Here is an 18,618-nt window from a genome sequence, read left to right as displayed (position 1 = left end):
TAGTATCTCACTGAGGTTTTGATTTGAATTTCCCTGATGCCGAGCGATGTTGAGCACTTTTTCATGTGTCTGTTGGCCATTTGGATGTCTTCTTTGGAGAAATGTCTGTTCATGTCTTCTGCCCATTTCTTGATTGGATCATTTGTTCTTTGGGTGTTGAGTTGGATAAGTTCTTTATAGATTTTGGGTACTAGCCCTTTATCTGATATGTCATTTGCAAATATCTTCTCCCATTCTGTCGGTTGTCTTTTGGTTTTGTTGACTGTTTCCTTTGCTGTGCAAAAGCTTTTTGTCTTGATGAAGTCCCAATAGTTCATTTTGCCCTTGCTTCCCTTGCCTTTGACGATGTTTCTAGGAAGAAGCTGTTGCGGCTGAGGTCGAGGTTGCTGCCTGTGTTCTCCTTTAGGATTTTGATGGATTCCTGTCTCACATTTAGGTCTTTCATCCATTTTGAGTCTATTTTCATGTGTAGTGTAAGGAAATGGTCCAGTTTCATTGTTCTGGAGTGGCTGTCCAATTTTCCCAACACCATTTGTTGAAGAGACTGTCTTTTTTCCATTGGACATTCTTTCTTGCTTTGTCAAAGATTAGTTGACCATAGAGTTGAGGGTCCATTTCTGGGCTCTCTATTCTGTTCCACTGATCTATGTGTCTGTTATTGTGCCAGTACCATACTGTCTTGATGATGACAGCTTTGTAATAGAGCTTGCAGTCCGGAATTGTGATGCCACCAGCTTTGCTTTTCTTTTTCAACATTCCTCTGGCTATTTGGGGTCTCTTCTGGTTCCATACAAATTTTAGGATTATTTATTCCATTTCTTTGAGAAAAGTGTTTGGTATTTTGATAGGGATTGCATTGAATGTGTAGATTGCTCTAGGTAGCATAGACATTTTCACAATATTTGCTCTTCCAATCCATGAGCATGGAATATTTTTCCATTTCTTTGTGTCTTCCTCAATTTCTTTCATGAGTATTCTATAGTTTTCTGAGTACAGATACTTTGCCTCTTTGGTTAGATTTATTTCTAGGTATCTTATGGTTTGGGGTGCAATTGTAAATGGGATAGACTCCTTAATTTCTCTTTCTTCTGTCTTGTTGTTGGTGTATAGGAATGCCACTGATTTCTGTGCATTGATTTTATATCCTGCCACTTTACTGAATTCCTGTATGAGTTCTAGCAGTTTTGGGGTGGAGTCTTTTGGGTTTTCCAGATAAAGTATCATATCATCTGCAAAGAGTGAAAGTTTGACTTCTTCTTTGCCGATTTGGATGCTTTTGATTTCTTTTTGTTATCTGATTGCCAAGGCTAGGACTTTAGTACTATGTTGAATAGCAGTGGTGATAGTGGACATCCCTGCCATGTTCCTGACCTTAGGAGAAAAGCTCTCAGTTTTTCCCCATTGGGAGTGATATTCGCTGTGGGTTTTTCATAGATAGCTTTTATGATACTGAGGTATGTACCCTCTATCCCTCCACTGTGAAGAGTTTTAATCAAGAAAGAATGCTGTACTTTGTCAAATACCTTTTCTGCCTCTATTAAGAGTATCATATGGTTCTTGTTCTTTCTTTTATTAATGTATTATATCACATTGATTGATATGCAGACGTTGAACTAACCTCGCATCCCAGGAAAAAATCCGACTTGGTCGTGGTGAATAATCCTTTTAATGTACTGTGGATTCTATTGGCTAGTATTTTTGTGAGAATTTTTGCATTCATGTTCATCAGGCATATTGGTTTGTAATTCTCCTTTTTGATGGGGTCTTTGTTTGGTTTTGGGATCTCAAAGTAATTTTTCTTTAAGAAAATGTTTACTGAATGAGAACTGAACACCACTTGCATTCTCCTCCATATAAAGTATTGATTTCATACTACAAATGAGGAATCTTATGTTCAGAGAAATAATAAGGCTATGGATAAATGGTTGGAATTGGCTTTGTCTTTGTCAAGTAACAGGCTCTTTCTATGATACCAGATGACTCTTTGAACTAGAAAATGTCTTATTAATTATTGCCACTTTAAAGGCATTCATCCCTAATGTTGGATTTTCATGTAAATAATATATTTAAATTTTGTATAGAATGGTAACATGCAGTTCTCTAGGGAGATGAGGAGAGCAGGTGAAAATGTGTGAAGTTGTGAAGAGGAGCTTTTCAAATGAGTTTTAAATGCCATTAAATTAGTTTGTGTATATAAAGAACTTTGAGCAGAGTCTGACCCACAGTAAATACTCAACCACTGATTTCCACTGATATACACAGTAATGACACAGTATATACTGTATATACAGTAATATACATGCTATTATTTTCCTATAAAAGACTGTATGAGGCAGTCACTGCTTGTTCAGCAAATTTCAGAACAGACACCCACACCCATATTAGGGACACTAAATCAGTTAGCACTTCCGACATAAAAAAGGAACAAGCTGTGCATCTAAGAAATACTCCGCACTGTCTTTGGGGTTCAGAAAAACTGCAGGAAAGGAATGCAGATTTGACCTGAGTGAGGTGTGGGGTGGGGGCAAGTGTATCTGGACTGAAGGCACTTGCCCAGAGTCTCCGGAGACATTGCGGTGTGCCCAGAGACACACTGCACACATTGCAGGCCTGAAGAAAGGTAGGGACATGCCTTCCTAGGCTCTGGGGCTGATGGTTTTCTCATCCACTGGTTCCACTCCTGGGAGTGGAATGAGAGAGGATTAGGTTACTTCTCACAGCACAAACTGGTATTCTGGGTTGGGGTGAGTCTAGTGCACCTTTAAGTGTATGTTTGGGGGGTGGGTTGGAGAACATTCTTTGCTGCAGAGGATGGGGGTAAGGACAGGCTCCTAGATGCTGATGCTGGATGAGGTGGTTTCAGTTACATTTGATCCCTACATCCCTAGGCTCTTAGGAAACCAAAAGCAATATTTTATGCTTTTCACTAGGTCTTTCATGTACTCTTGAGGCTCCTTCTTCTGTGGTCTTTATTCTCTGTCTCCGACATCGTTTTTATAATTCAGCAGTCAGAAAAGTCCTGCCACGTGCAGAATTTGGTGGAGATACTGTCAGGTGAAGGTGGGGTCCTCAGTCTTACGCAGGCCTGGGGTACACTGTGGTCTGACCTAGTTCTCCAACCATTTTGGAGCAGCATTTGTGAGACACCAAGCCATAGACTGAAGATACCTGTGAGGAAGTCCACTAAGGAAAGAGATTTTGTAGATTCTTGGCATCTTTGAGATCAGAAAGCTTGAGGCAACTGTGCCTGATGTACCTTTCCTCAGATGAGGTCAGTGAAACCCAGAGAAGGGAAATAACTTACCCAGAGTCACAATGGTTAATAAGAGAACCGGGACTAGAAACCAGATGTCTCAATTCCTAGTCCAGACCTTTTCCCTGCCCAGGTCCTGATTTCTACTTTCCCATCATCATCCCCTACCAACCGTCCAAGTTCAGGCCTCCTTTTGGGCCTCTATTCTATTTTATAAGTTTGACAAAGAAGGAGACACGGCCCCTCAGACCACCCTTGTCGTGCTCCCTTGTTGGCAGTTGGGACCCGGTAGGGAACTGGTGATGAAATATTAGGAAACAAGAGATGGGTGCTGGTGCTCACCCACAAGGAGATTTGGCATCAGTAGAAGAAAAGTGGGGTGTTTTCTAGGTTTCTCCACATCTGTAGCAGGAGCAACAATGACAAAAAGACACGCTAGTTGTCAATAGCCCAACACATATCACAAATAATCTAGCTAAAAGTTTGTCCATTTTGTTGATCTTTTCGAAGAACAAACTCTTGGTTCCATCAATTCTCCCTATTGTTGTTTTAACTTGTCCTATCCCTATTACCCTCTCCCAAATCTGTGGTAGCCCTGACAACTAGAAGCCTTAGAACCATGGCCGCTACAGAAACCAGCCTCCTAACAGCCTGTGAAGGGGTTAGAATGAAATTGGAAATCCTTAAAAAGCCCCATCCCCAGAGAATTGTCACTGTTTGACCTGTTTGGAAAACATCTGGAAAAGCTCTACTCATAGATCTTGTCTTTCCTTGATATGACTCAAGGCTCGTTCGGTGACAGAAGCCCAAACCCCAAGGTGTTTGTCAAAAGCAATTATCAGAAATTGTTTAATTCACAGCTTCCTGAGGCAGTGATACAGTTGGAGTAAAGAAAAAGCTGGATTAAAAAATCATTAAAAGAAAAAAACAGGAATGAGATTTTTGCAAGGATCTTGAAAAATTCCTGATAGATCCCTGGGAATCTAGAAAGCCATACATGTGTAGGTTGTCTGTGCGCCCAAGAAAGACCCGAGGAGTCCCTAATTCCTCAACTATGGCTTATCTTGGGGCTCTGTGCAAGCAAGAAGGAAAGGCTATAGAGAAGAGAAACACAAAGTTATAAAGTACCAGAGTATTAAAGTTGCCCAACACACGCACCCATACATGACCTAAGACAAAAGGGTAGGAGATTTACTGGGGCGGGGGGGGGAGGGGGCCCTTAAAGATATCTGTTAAATCATTAGCTGACCCTTAAACTAATCAAACAAATTCTAATGTGCACAGATTACAAAGAATATAGACTTCCACAGAAGAGATCTGGCAGTCACTACACAACAACAACAGCAACAACGCAGCAGTGACACGTATTCACAACAACAGTGAATACTTGGAATGGGGTAGTCTTGGGAAAGATCAGCAAAACTGGAAAACCATTCACTAGACTGAACAAGAATGGTAAGAAGGAATCACTAAAACCAGGAATGAAAAAGGCAACATCACCAGCCTCCATTTGTTGTCTTCTCTTTTTATAGTACTCTATACACATCTCAAACTTCTAATTCTGTACCGCTAATCTTTTCACATCTCTTCTCCTATGTCCATTTCCTTGTCAGTGTGGCTTCTAGGTCATTTTTCCAGATTTATCTTCCAGTTCACAGATTCTCTTTTCAGTGTTCATTGCTGTATAACACATTAACTAAGTATTTTTTTAGTGTTGACATTGTTTTCTTAACATTTGAAATTTGTCACGTCACTTTGGCACTTGACCTGTGCTTTCTCATTTTTGTGATTCTGTTTTTATTTGAACGCTTCATCCGTATTTATTACATATTCTGTATTTGATTATCATAACACCTGAAGCACTTGATGTTTCTCTAACTAAATCTCTTGGGTTTTGTGCATTTGGTGATCTTTGATTATGATGATATACTCAGATGATTCTAAACTGTAGGATTTCTTGGAGATTTATGGCAAGAGTACTTGCTTCCTTCTTTGTAGACTCCAGTGTAAGAATTATTCAGAGATAGATGGCTTCCTACAAAAGCAGCTTTTTGATATGTTTTCTCTGTTATTCCCACCTTTTACGTCTCAGAACTACGCTTGTCCAGGGAAGCTGCAGCTGTCAAATGGTGTGTTCATTCTCTGGATTATAAACAAGAGCATGTGTTTTATACCTCAGCGAGCCTCTTGCCTTTGATAAGTGTAGTCTGAAATCCGTGGCGTAGTGTCTTGCTTCTTTGACACTTTTTCTGCATTTCCCCAAAATTCATCCTCATGCAATCTTCATTGTTTTTGACAATTACTTCATCTGAATTATGGTAATTTCAGTTGTGTCCCAGTTTCAAAATAGCATTCTAATTTTCTTTCTCTGTATTGCTTTTGGAAATATTCTAGAACAGAAGGAACATTGACTTTTTGGTTATATCCTCTTATTTACTTCCTGATCTTAACTGTTCTATTCTCCTTCATTATGTATTCTTTATGAATTACTAATTATATTTTTCTGTCATCTTATTTTGAAAGGTTTTGCTTTACTTATTATTTTGTGATTTACTCTTTTGTACTTTTCCTTTTACTGCTTTCCAGAACTTTGAATATATTTGTTACTAAAATTAAATTAATGTTTTAAATGATTAATCTTTATGTTTAATGTGGATTGTTTTCCCCCATCTGTCTCTGAGATGGATTCATTTTTTTCTTATTTTGGCCAGTTTTTTTTTTTTTTTTTTGCTAGATAACTAATAATGTGGTTCCCTTAGCCTACTGAGTATAAATATAGGTTAATAATCCTTTCCTGAGAAAATGAATTATTTCCCAGTACATAGAAAATGGGTGTTACTAGAACATTTTTGATCTTGTGCTACTAATGAAAGAGCACACATTTCCAAACCTGAGACTTTGATGGAGCCTCAGTGAAGCATGAGTGGTACCAGAATTGACTGTGGCTTTGCAAAGTTTCAGTTTCACTTCCCTTAGAATTTATGGATGTGAGCCATGCAACATCTGCATATGGATTCAAATGAGTAGATAAAGTGTTCCAGTGCTTTAAACTTACTTCCACATAACCTGACTGGCATTACTATATTGACGAGTATTATGTTTGGGCTCTGAGTCTTAGAAAAATAATTTTATGTGTTTTTGCCATGCATTGGCAAGTCAGAATTTCAAACATTTAAATGGGGCAAGAGATTTAAGTTCTCAGTGCCAGGGTTATGACTTGGGATCATAAATTCCATCCACAAAGTCCAGAGTTTATAGGGTAAAATCCAAGATTAAATAAATTGTATTTATTAAGATGAACCTGGAGGAGGTTTCCAGCTCTGAGAATATAACTGTGCTCCAACTAGAAAAGGGAGACCATAAAACACTTTACAATCAATGGGAGCACAGATGATTCTGTGTAGTTACTCCTATTATAAAAGTTATCTTTCAAAGGGGAAATGGCGGGACGCCTGGGTGGCTCAGTCAGTAAAGCGTAAGCTCAGGTCATGATTCCAGGGTCTTGGGATCCAGTCCTGCAGGGGGCTCCTTGCTCAGCAGGGCACCTGCTTCTCCCTCTGCTTCTCTCCCTGCTTGTGCTCTTTCTCTCTCTCTGACAAATAAATAAAATCTTAAAAAAAAAAAACCCAAAGGGAGAATGGCTATAGTCAGAGAGAGAAAATCTGAGTACAGACTTCATATATTTAGAGGGGCCCAGCATATTCTCCTTAATTCTATCTAGATTCCCCTCTCTTCAGTACTTTCTAGCATCTTGATGACACATGGCATTTCTCTCTCTGTGTTTCTCTCCTTAAGGTGTTTCTTGTTCCCCTTTCCTGGCTGGCCTTTGCAATAACTACATTTTGCAAAGATACTCTAATAGCTGTTATAATAAAGCAAGGGAATGTAGACCACAGTTTGTCTTGCCATTAACAGGACCTCATCCTAAATTACAATTTTTAAAAAAGATTTTATTTATTTATTCATAAGAGACAGAGAGAGCGAGAGGCAGAGGGAGAAGCAGGTGCCCCACAGAGCAGGGAGCCCGATGCGGGACTCGATCCCAGGACCCTGGGATCATGACCTGAGCCGAAAGCAAACACTTAACCATCTGAGCCACCCAGGCACCCCTAAATTACAATTCTTATTGTAGCTCCTTTTCTGCTGCCATGGCAACCACGCAAGGACTAGAAGGGACCACAGGGGCTGGCCCTGGTGTGTACCAGCCAGAGAAGTCTGCTGTTCTACACCCAAATCTGTGGAAAGGGATTCCAGAGAAGTTCTTGAAGGGGGATCCTAAAGTCCTCGGGGTAAGTCAGTTGCAGATCTGGAAGTAGACCAATCATGTTGTAAACTCACAGCTGATCAGTTTCAATGACAAATACTCTGTCCCATTGACCTCATAATATATCAGCCAGCCCTCGGGATGTTGGTATTTGATGTTCAGGCCTTATCAGTCAAAAATGGTACAATGTTCTATTACATCATGCTTCTAATCTCATTGTATTTAAAATATAGTGACTTCAGATCTATTCTAGGTTTGTGGGTCATCAATGATAACTTTAACTTCAGCTAGGAAGAGCAGCAAAAGAAAGGCTGCATGCACACTAGCTGGTGTCTACCCAACAGATCTTTCTGATAGCTGATTGCCCCACATTGTTACTGTCTCTGGGAAATTTTCTTAGCCTGCTCCTCAGAGGATAGAAATTCTCTTATTCTCAGTGCATTTCTGTCTGGAGTCTCAGGTGGGTGTGCCTAAAAGAAATGGACAGTTTAAAGAAAGACAGATTAGTGCAGGTGGAAGGAGAGTGAATACAGATGTTGATCTCTAGCCCAAGCTTTAAATCAATGGGACAAGATCATTATGACACTTTGTATCCTTTTTATGCCATGGGATAATTGTACTCCAAGGCCTCTAGTTTTAGACCCCTGTACTCACTCATGTCCTCAAGCCCTAGACACCAAGAAAAGATCATATTGCTCCTATACACATGGCCCTTCCTTCACATTATTTTTCCTTGCTTCCTAATTCCTGAGTCACTCCTATCTGAGCATGTGCAAAGGAGAGCAAGAGCTACGGTAAGAGTAACGTCACAGGGGTCAGTGAAGCACCTCTGGGTAGGTCCTGGTACCTACCATTCTTTTTACCTTGAAAATGGGACAATTGGGATAGATATCCCAAGAGACAATTTTAGTAAGTTAATATACCCATATTTCTTTATATGAAATAAAAATGATAGGACAAGTGGTTGGAAAGGGGGCGGTAGATAATCAGTTTTTACTTTCTTCATCATTTCTAGGTTGTGCAGATCCTAATTGCCCTGATGAAACTCAGCCTGGGAATAATAAACATTAATGTCACATTTCCACTTAATGAAGTTCATTATTTGTCAGAGCATGAGTTGTACAAAATTGTGGGTCACTGATGGTGAGTAGAACACCTTCTGATATAGTTGGAGACAACATAACATAGTTGCTAATATCCTGAGCTTTAGAATCATATCCTAACCCTATTTTGTAGTTCCATAACTTTGAGAAAGATATCTAATCTCCTTTTGACTCCACTTTCTGACATTTAATGTAAGGATAATACTATAAGACTCATACAAAGCTGGGAAGATTAAATACTTAGTATGTATCACGATATATTACAGCAGCATGTAGCAAAAGACCCAAATCATAATGGATTAAACAATGAAAGCATTGATTGTTTTACAACAAGAAACCCAGTGTCTAGTCATCTCCAGGTTCGGTTAGTTCAGGAGTGCAAGCACCTCATGGAGGATGGCTGGCATATCACCTCAGACTCGATACATCTCATTGTTCATAAACGTTTTGTATGCATAAATCCTTTATATTCCCAAACCAACTCTGGGCAAAAGTAATGGATTTGTCATTGTTGGCTTGGACTAATTGAGATTCACTTCTCAGGCTGGGAAGGGTTCACTGAAGCTCATGAACAAAATGAGGATTTCGTTAACAAGGAAGAAGAGGAGACATGGCTGGTGTGCAGGCAATTTATAATCAGCTATCAAATCTTAGCAAGTGGAGCTGGTATTAGATAAATTTTGTTTCATAAATTTAACAAGAATAACTATAAGATTAAGTGAAAATTTAAGAAAGTTGAAATTTTTCTCTTAACATAAAATGCAAGAGAGTTTCTCTGCAAATGAAGAGTGTAAAGAGAACATAAAGTATCAAGTGACAAATGGAAAATAAGTTTATAAACTGGTTTTATGTTAGAACCAGAAAACCCTATTCAAGTATTGTAGGGTTTCCATTCATCTACAAAGTTGAAAATGAGAGAGTTCAGAGTTTTATTATAGAGTTGGCTTTTTGTTCCCCCTTGCCTGTTTATAGAAGAAGTGCAAGATTTGAAGAGCAGCTATGCTGTGTTACTCCTGGGCATTTGTACCATGATTTACATGTCTGATGACACTAATGTCAATAATAGCTTTTATTTAATACTTACCATAATCTGGGCACTCTTTTACATGCTTTGTATATTCAATTCTCAGACTTCTGAGAAAGGATTTACCATGGCCCTCATTTTGTGGATGAAGAAACTGGGACTTGGAGAAATTAAGTGATTTGTCCAAGATCATGCTATTATTTGGTATAGGAGTCAGGACTCAAACAGGGTCGTTCTGATTTCAGTCTTGCAGACATCAGCCACTCGCATTTTCTGCTTCCCATTTAATTTCCTTTTCAAGACCACTTTGGAAACCAGTTCTCATAATTTATGTCCTCTACACATGTTCCGTAGATTTCCAGGAACTGCAGGAGCTAGGTTTGTCAATTGAGCTATCACTCAAACCATCGTAGGAATCCCACTAGATGATTCTTTGCTTAATTGGTAGAACATTTCCAATTGGAAAGCAAACCCAGACATTCAAACAGTCAAATAGTTTAAGGCAGGGGGGGTCCAATCAACTTGATATCAGTTGTTTTAGCTAAATGGAAAATAATTACCCAATGATGGAGCCAAATGGAATAGTATATTATTAAAAATTTTTTAAAATAATCAGCATCTAATATGGAATTAAAAACTTTCTTTGCTACTATTTTGTTTATAACATTTAATAGTCATTTTAAATAAAAACAATTGTTAGTTTCTTTTCTTTCCTAAAATCTTATTAAATTTTGGTACCGTATTAGGGTTCCTTCATATCAGGAATTTAGAAGCTTTCTTTATATTTCAAGGCCCTCAGATGTTTAAATACCATTGCAGTTAGACATTTTTTTGAAAGGCTTGAAAAATTCTCCTGTGAATCCATCTGGCAGAATTTCTCTGTTGTTTCTGGGAAAAGAGGAGGATTATTTACAATCTATTGTGTTTCTTCCAATATAATTGGGCTGTTTAACAAATTTATCACAGTTAGGGGTAAGTTTTAGTAAGTTTTGACTTCAAATATTTGTTTAAAGTTTTTTTACCTGCATTTTTTCACTCTTGTTACTAATTTATTGTTTCAGGGTCCTTGTCAATTGTAGCAGGGGCTAAAACTACAAAAGGTCTGGTGAGTAATGTTTCCTTTTTTTTTTTAATCTGTTGCTTATTTTTGTCCCAAAAGAAGAAAGACTAACCAAGTATTATTCTTCCAGAGTACAAGATGGGTTTTGTTTGTTTTTTAAAAATCAGGAGAGATTGTTTTACATAGTTGCATTGGTCTTTCAGAAATTATAATAAAAAATTGGCTGGTCATAAAATTACTGATATGACAATGAATAGTTTGGGAAGGCAGTTGTTGAGAGAATCTTTATAAAAATATGGAGAATTCCTGAAAAGTAATGTCAAATGGGACTGGCCAAACAGACCTTGCAGCTTGAGATCCAGTCCATAACAGTGACCACCAAGTGTTGGTGTGGCATAATATTTGTTGACTTACTGATTAAAATGTGTATTCCGACTGTTTATGGAAAGGATTTTCATTTGGCTTGCAATGGAAGAAATTCACAATAAGGCTATTAAATAAGGTAAAGCAAATTTAAAACACAACTCTCATGCCAATATCTTTCACAAGCCAATAAAAGCAAAAGCCCAGATCTCAACATATGTTTTTGCTCGCTAAAGACCATACTTGAGTTTTCTTTGCTCAAAAGATAAAGATCAGACTATGGAGTGTGATCTCTATGGCTTTTCCAAGTCTGACCTCAGTATGTCTCCCTAGCTTCTGGTCCAGCTATAACCATTAAAATCCCCCTCATGCTACAGCCACACTAAACCTCTCATGCTTTCTTGGAGAATTTTAGTTCTCAGAATAAGCCTCCAAGGGAAGAAAATGCAGGAAAGGAATACAGAGCAGAGGGAGGTCATACACAAAAAGCATGGAAGCCACATTTAGAAAATAATGCGCAGCCAGGCACCCGATGCCGAGCATGGCAGGTGATGGGCACGGACAGAACTGTCTAGCTAACATGGAAAAAAAGAGTTTATCTCATGTGCGTGAGGGTTGTGTGAAGGATTCAAGCTTGGAAACAACAGGATCATGTTTGTGTTTGGGCAGGAGATGAGCTGGAAGTGCTGTGAGGGGAGTGCACAGTGAGGAGACAGCACGGTGGCCAAGATAGAGCAGCTGGACTGTGGGAACAAGAAGCGAGGGGTGTAGAGTGCTTGTTGGTGACACCCCTGAGGATACCACTGGATTGCTGAATTGACTTTCCTTCCTAGATCAGAAGTAGCCTAGGATTAAACATCTCCAGTTCTGTCTTGGCTGCATTAGGGATCTTGTTCACTGCAGGCCACTTGAATAGTTTTTGATTCGATCTCTTTTACTGTGGCAGTTTTGAGAAGATGGAGAACTGCTTGATGTCCCTATCTATTTTAATGGTGAGTGCTTCCATTTTTCCTGGATACTGTGATGGAAGCAAGTCACAGGAGCTCTGGCTCTGGCAAAAGTAACACTCGGTAGTCCGTAGCTGATGGATGAATCAGCCATTTGGGAAATTGAAAATGATTGAAGAAGAAGGAAATCTTTTATTGAGGAGCCAGGCCCACATCTCCTCTTTCTCTTTGTTCCTCCATACATGATGAGGGAAAGGAAGCTCATGGTTATAGAGTACCTACTCTCCCTAGTTAGTGCACGAAGCATATTGCATATTTTTTTCTGTTTAATTTCAAAACACCAATTCTGTTATCCACTGTAAAAAGGGAGCCCAGATGTCAACCCCTCTGTGTCCCCAGGGCTCCCTGATGGAGTTCCTGGTTCTCTAATAATAAAATAAAATTGTCTTGAACATTATCCAACAAGTGGCAAATCACCATTACCTCTCCCCACATCTCTGGATGTTCTTGCAAGATTAAGCACTTTGGGCCTCAACACCCAGCTCCTGGCAAATTCTCAATTTCCATTCTGTATTTCACTACTTCTCTGTACCACTTGCCCTCATTTAAATGTTATCCTAATGGCTTTAATTCTCCAAATTGCCACTTACACAAGCTATTGTAGGTTGTGAAGCTGTGGGCCTCTGGGTAAGTGCAGGGAGGCGCACTCTTGAGGCGCAGCCCTGGCCAAAATGCAACTGAGTCTTTATTACTAAAAAGTCTAAAAAAAAAAAAAAAGTCTATTTAGCCATTTTCAGCACCGCTGAGTTTTCTGTTGTTTCCCCTCTGTGTGAGCTCCCTTCTGACCTTTCTCCGTGCTTAGTTAGTTCTCTGTCTCACTGTCTCTTGTGTTCACCCAAATGTGAAATTGAGCATTCTTCCATACTCATTATGCCTCTTCTTCATTCCAGGCTAATCCTCGAAAAGTCCTGAGTGCTGTATAGTCATGCCAAAATAACCCCTTGACTGTCTCTGCTAAACTAACTCATACTCCCCTTGAGGTTTCTAACAGGGCTTTTAGTAGGCAAGTTTATTTCTTGCCACTTACCCCAAAATAAGAGAGTTTCTTCAGCGAACTTAGATTTTCCCCCAAGATCATGCAGTTAGGAATTGGCAGAAGCAAGATGAGATTCTGTGCTTTCCTGCCTCTAATGCCCCATTCATATTTATATTTAATATTGTTCTATGTTGTTATCCTGAAGAAGAAGCCTACTTTCAGTTTCTGCCATTCTGCCCATTTGTAGTTTGTCAGGTTACAGTGCTAAGGACCAAACTTGGAATGGGCCAGTTTCATGCAGCTGGCTGCCTGGGCATGGGACCTGCGCAGGCACATGGGGCTTACAGTTAGAAGAACCCTACACCTTCTTTACTGCTCTGCTGTTGCTGTCTTGAAGTTCTTAATGATTTTTTAACAAGAGGCTTTCGAAATAAGGTAGCTGGTTCCATCTTGATCTCAATCACCTTCTCCCAGAGGCCGTCACAAATTCCTATTGTGTGAACATTTTTTCTGCCTGTCCTTATAGCAGAGCAAATCCATAAGGGCTTCTTGGGATCTGAAGTATCAGGTCTCTTGCTGCCTGGGCACCTGCATGGTCAGTCCGCAGGTCTGTGAGCCCATACTTTACTCCTGGTCCTAGCGTTGGCACTCTAGGAGACATAAGAAGGAGACCAGGCCCCTATCTTTAGGAGCTCCTTGGAGGAAAGTATAGAAATATTGGAAAACAGCTAGAGGCTGATCAAGGCCTAAGAGCTTACTTTTGAATATGATTATAAGAAGAGGTTAGAAAAGATGAGCTCTTTGCAGGAAAGAGGACAGCGCATACTACCTGGAATCAGGAGGCAGAACAGTATGAGACTGCCAGTGATCAACTCTTGCTTGATCTAGAAAGACAGTGGTTTATATGGCTCAAACTCATATATTACATATATATTTGCTACTTTTTGTTGGAAATCTAGCCTGACCACTGTTTTTTGTAAATAAAGTTTATTGGAACATAGCCACACCCATTTGTTTCCATATCGTCTATGTCTGCTTTGGTGCTCTAATAGCAGAATTGAGTATTTGTGACAGAGACCTTGTGGCCTGTAAAACCTAAAATATGTGCGAGCTGGCCTCTTACAGAAAGTTTGTCAATTCCTGGTCTACCCCGTCAGATGGTAGGATCCTTGAGGGTTGGGAAATTGTCTGTTCTATTTGCTGCTCTGTCTTCTATGCCTACAACAATTCCTGAAACATAGAGGCTACAATATGTTGAAGAGATGAGTAAATAGATTTTAAAAAATGATGAATGCTAACATTCTCAAGGCCCAGTTGAGTCCATGTCACTCAAGTCCCGGGCTCTTAATCTATCGGCTCTTCCACAAGGAAAGAGAGAATATTTAGACCAAAGGATCCCAGGCATCCAATTCAGGTTTTTAGGAGTAAGAGTACTGCCCAGTGTTTCTCAAATCTGACCATATATTTTGGTTAAAGATTAAACCTAAAGCCAAAAAAAACACACAAAAAAACCTAAAGCCAGTTCTCTGGGGAGATGGATTACAGACTGATTAACTTGGTTTTTATTGTTATGTTAGTTTCTTATTGCTGCTATAACAAAATTATTGCCAACTTAGTGACTCGAGACAACATAAATTTATTATCTTACAGTTCTGGAGGTCACAAGTTTGAAATGGTGAGTTTCATCGGGTTAAAATCAAAGTGTTGGCAGAGCTACATTCCTTTCTGGAGGCTGTAAGGGAGAATCCGTTTCCTTGCCTTTGCTGGCTTCTAGAGGCTGCCTGCAGTTCTGAGCTTGTGGGCCCATCCTCTGTCTTCAAAGCAAGCAGTGCAACATCTTCAAATCTCTCTTGGACTTTGACTCTTCTGCCTCCCACTTCCACTTAGAAGGATTCTGTAATTATTTTGGGCCCACCCAGATAATCCAGAATAATCCTTTCATCTCAGCGGTCAGTTAATAAACAGCCTTAATTTAATCTGCAAATTTAATTCTCCTTTGCTATGTAACTCGACATATCTGTAGGTCCCAGAGGTTAGGATGTGGACCTCTTTGGTCTGTTAATATTCTGCCCACAATTAGCACTCTGCCTGCAACTACCAAGATAGGAGATCATACTATTTTGTCAACTATATGGAATTTTTGGTGTTTGAAAAACCTAAGTTATCTTTATGATCCCTTACCCCCCTTTAAAGAGTTTTCACATTCTGTATCTACAATAGCACTGGAAGGTAGAGGGTGGGGAAAAGTGATTATTTTACTGATGAAAAAAATGAGAGGATAAGTGGCATTCAACAGGCCAAGACGGGCCAAGGGTATATGGCTGCAGTGAGGAGCCAGTTTTATTGACAGCAGGCCAGTGCTTCTCTTTTTGCCTTGTAATCAGATGGTCAGTGTTTTCATCTTGTCATCTCTATTTCTCACATTTCCTGCTTATAAATTTGTTCCTAGAGTATAGACGTTCTGGTGATCCTGTTAAGTGTGCTAGAGTTCTGCATTGCTGTGTCCCTCTCTGCCTTTGGATGCAATGTAACCTGTTGCCATCCTGAGGGGGTGAGTATTGGGCTTGCCTCAAAGACATCATATTAGTTTTCTATGGCCGTGTAATACATTCCAGAAACTTAGAGGTTTAAACAACACACATTTATCACTTCTCAGTTTCCATGGGTGAAGAGTCTGGGCACACCTCAGCTGGTTCCTCTGCTCAGGGTCTGACAAGGCTGTGATCAAGAAGCCAGCCGGGGCTTCAGTCTCAGCTGAGGCCTCCGATCCTCTTCCATGCTCACGTTGCGGAATGGACTTCCTTTCAGCTGTGCAACTCATGACAACTAACTTCTACTTTTGAGGCCAGCAAGAGAGTGAAAACCTCTGATGCTCTAATTTTTCTTTTAAACAGCTCATATAATTAGGTCAAGTCTACCCAGAATAATGTCCTTTTTTAAATTGATGTATACAGCTTCGTTATTTGACAGTTCTATTCAGTACCCAGTGCTCACCGCAATGTGTCACCTGTCACCATGTAAGGTTATTACAATATAATGGATATATTCCCCATGCTATGCTTTTCATCTTCATGACTGATTTATTTTATAACTGGAAGTTTGTACCACTTAAGCCCCTTCATCTATTTTGCCCATACCCCCACCCACCTCCCCTCTGGCAACCACCAGTTAGTTCTCTGCATTTAAGAATCTGTTTTGTTTGTTTTGTTTCTTTAGATTCCACATGTAAGGGAAATCATATGGTATTTGTCTGTCTCTGCCTTACTTCACTTAGCATAATACCCTCTAAGTCCATCCAAATTACAGGATCTCATCCTTTTTTATGGCTGAGTAGTATATATCCATCTTGATCATCCATTAATTTATCGATGGATACTACAGTTACTTCCATATCTTGGCTATTGCAAATAATGCTGCAATAAACATAGGGGCACGTGTATCTTTTCAAATTAGTGTTTTCATTTTCTTTGGGTAAATACTCAGTAGTGGAATTACTGGATCATATGGTATTTCTGTTTTTAATTTTTTGAGGAACCTCCGTACTGTTTTCTATGGCGACTGCACCAATCTGCATTCCCACCAATGGTGCAGGAGGCTCCACATCCTCGCTAACACTTATTTCCTGTCTTTTTGATACTAGCCATTCTGACGGGTTTGTGAGGTGATACCTCATTGTGGTTTTGATTTGCATTTCCCTGATGATTAGTGATGTTAAGCACCTTTCCCTATTGGCCATCTGTATGTCTTCTTTGGAAAAATGTTTACAGAGTAATATCCTTTTTGATAAACTGAAAGTCAACTGCTAAGTGACCTACTCACAGGAGTGATATCCCATTATATACACAGGCCCCACCCACACTCAAGCAGGGGGAATCACACAGGGGCATGGGTCACTGGGTGTCATCCTAGCATCTTGCCTACTACAATTAAAAAGACAAACTAATTTTCTCCATCCTTACTCCCTCCAAGGCCTCCTCTCTTAGTCCAGATCAGAGGATACTTCAAAATGGCAAGGTCCCCCCAGAGTGCCAGATTTTGCTCCGTTATCCTGTCATAGCAACCTTCCCTGAGCTACTGAACAAAGTCAGCGTTTCAAACTTCTTTAACCAAGGTGTGCATACTTGCCCGTCTCTTACCCTGAGGCAGGCAGCAGATCCTCCTGGCCCCTGAAAGAACATCATATATAGAGAGAGGATTGGTACATGGGAAAAGAGAAGAGACCAAGGGGCACTAGGAAGAATATGACAAGGCTATCTTCCAAGAATTGAATTAAAACACCCAGAGTTGCTCATAGTTTTATTGTCCAAAGGCAAATCATAAAATAGTAAAAGTTTGATGAAATTATTTTTTCTCTTGCTCTTCTCCACCATTTTGTGCCTCTTTCTTTTCTTTTGAGGCTTCCGTGCTACACAACATATCCTGCCCCACAGAAGAGAGGTGGACTAACTCTATTTGTGGACTTCTGCATTGAAAGACCCTAGAAGTTAGAGTTTTCAACAATTCCTAATGACTTTGTAATTTTGTTAAGTGAAGAAGGTTATTTTCATTGACCAAAGCATCTGCACAAGGGAGCAAATTCTTTAGTAACCTTCCTATCATAATGTCTAAGCCTGTGTTCCCTTCTGCTCCTGGAGTTACAGAGCTGGGAAAAGCTGCTCTTGGTGTGAATCCAGAAGAGCGTGTCTTGGAGGCATTAATGCTGAAGTTTCATCTCTTCTTGTCTCTATTCTCCCCCTCCCCACCCTCACCCCCCCACACACACACACACATACACACTCCATTCACACTGAGTTTGTGGAAGAAAGACCAGCATTTTCCTTAGTTTGCTGATGGTTCCTGCCTTTCTGGATCACTGTGGTTTTTGAAATGATTGAGTCATGGTCAGCAAATCATGATTTGGGTATGTTGTTGCCATCAGCATAAAGAACCAGATTTGGAAGAAGAGCTCTAAATTTTCCATAACACCTTGGTTTCCAACTTGTTGTGTACCATCATCCATATGTAAGATCAGTCCACTTACAGGATCACAGCAACAGCCAATAGCTATCACTGCATGTTTTTCCAAGGTCCAGTCTGAGCTCCAGAATGCTGGAGAAACCCCACCAAGTTGATCTGGAGACCGAATTCAGAGAAGAAAGAGTAGACTCTGATAGTGATGTCATTGTAAGGACAGGAAGGGCAAGCCCTGTGGTTTTTTGGTTGACTCACCTATGGCATTCTGATAGACTTCACAGGTTGTTTTTGTTATGCCATCAAATCCTCACATGGCAGAAACTGCATCTTCTGCACCATTTGCAGGAGGTTTGATGCCACCGAAAGACCAACAACAAAATGTTCCAGAAAATCCATCCTGACAGTTGTGCAAGAACCCCATTTGGGAAAGTACCAGAATCCAACTCTGATATCTATCTATATCTATATCATCTATCTATATATCTATAAATCTCTATCTCTATCATCTATCTATCTATCTATCATCTATTTATTTCAAAACCACGTTCTCATTTTCCCCCAAGAACTCAACAACTCATTTTACTGGCTTTTTATCAACAATAGCAGAAATTAAAT

At 39.8% G+C, this 18,618-nt stretch overlaps 1 protein-coding gene across 1 annotated transcript; it reads left to right on the top strand.

Moving 5' to 3' along the window:
• Nucleotides 1-7,386: 7,386 nt before the first annotated feature.
• MS4A4A (membrane spanning 4-domains A4A) lies at nt 7,387-18,404 on the top strand. Its single transcript, XM_035723142.1, has 5 exons — nt 7,387-7,542; nt 8,533-8,655; nt 10,696-10,749; nt 15,500-15,601; nt 18,285-18,404. Exons 1-5 carry the CDS (start codon nt 7,402-7,404, stop codon nt 18,402-18,404), a joined length of 540 nt encoding a protein of 179 aa, XP_035579035.1. The 5' UTR covers nt 7,387-7,401.
• Nucleotides 18,405-18,618: the final 214 nt, after the last annotated feature.

This window comes from Zalophus californianus, chromosome 11 (genome assembly GCF_009762305.2).
Source record: "Zalophus californianus isolate mZalCal1 chromosome 11, mZalCal1.pri.v2, whole genome shotgun sequence".
NCBI classification, from domain to species: domain Eukaryota; kingdom Metazoa; phylum Chordata; class Mammalia; order Carnivora; family Otariidae; genus Zalophus; species Zalophus californianus.
The sequence above is the reverse complement of the archived record's forward strand: the minus strand, read 5'-3'. Positions and strand labels throughout refer to the sequence as shown.

Coding starts and splice junctions, on each gene's coding strand:
- MS4A4A (XM_035723142.1), top strand. CDS start 7,402: ATGGCAACCACGCAAGGACTAGAAGGGACCACAGGGGCTGGCCCTGGT. Junction 8,656..10,695: donor TGTACAAAATTGTGGGTCAC/TGATGGTGAGTA, acceptor TGTTACTAATTT/ATTGTTTCAGGGTCCTTGTC. Junction 10,750..15,499: donor CTAAAACTACAAAAGGTCTG/GTGAGTAATGTT, acceptor ATTTGTTCCTAG/AGTATAGACGTTCTGGTGAT.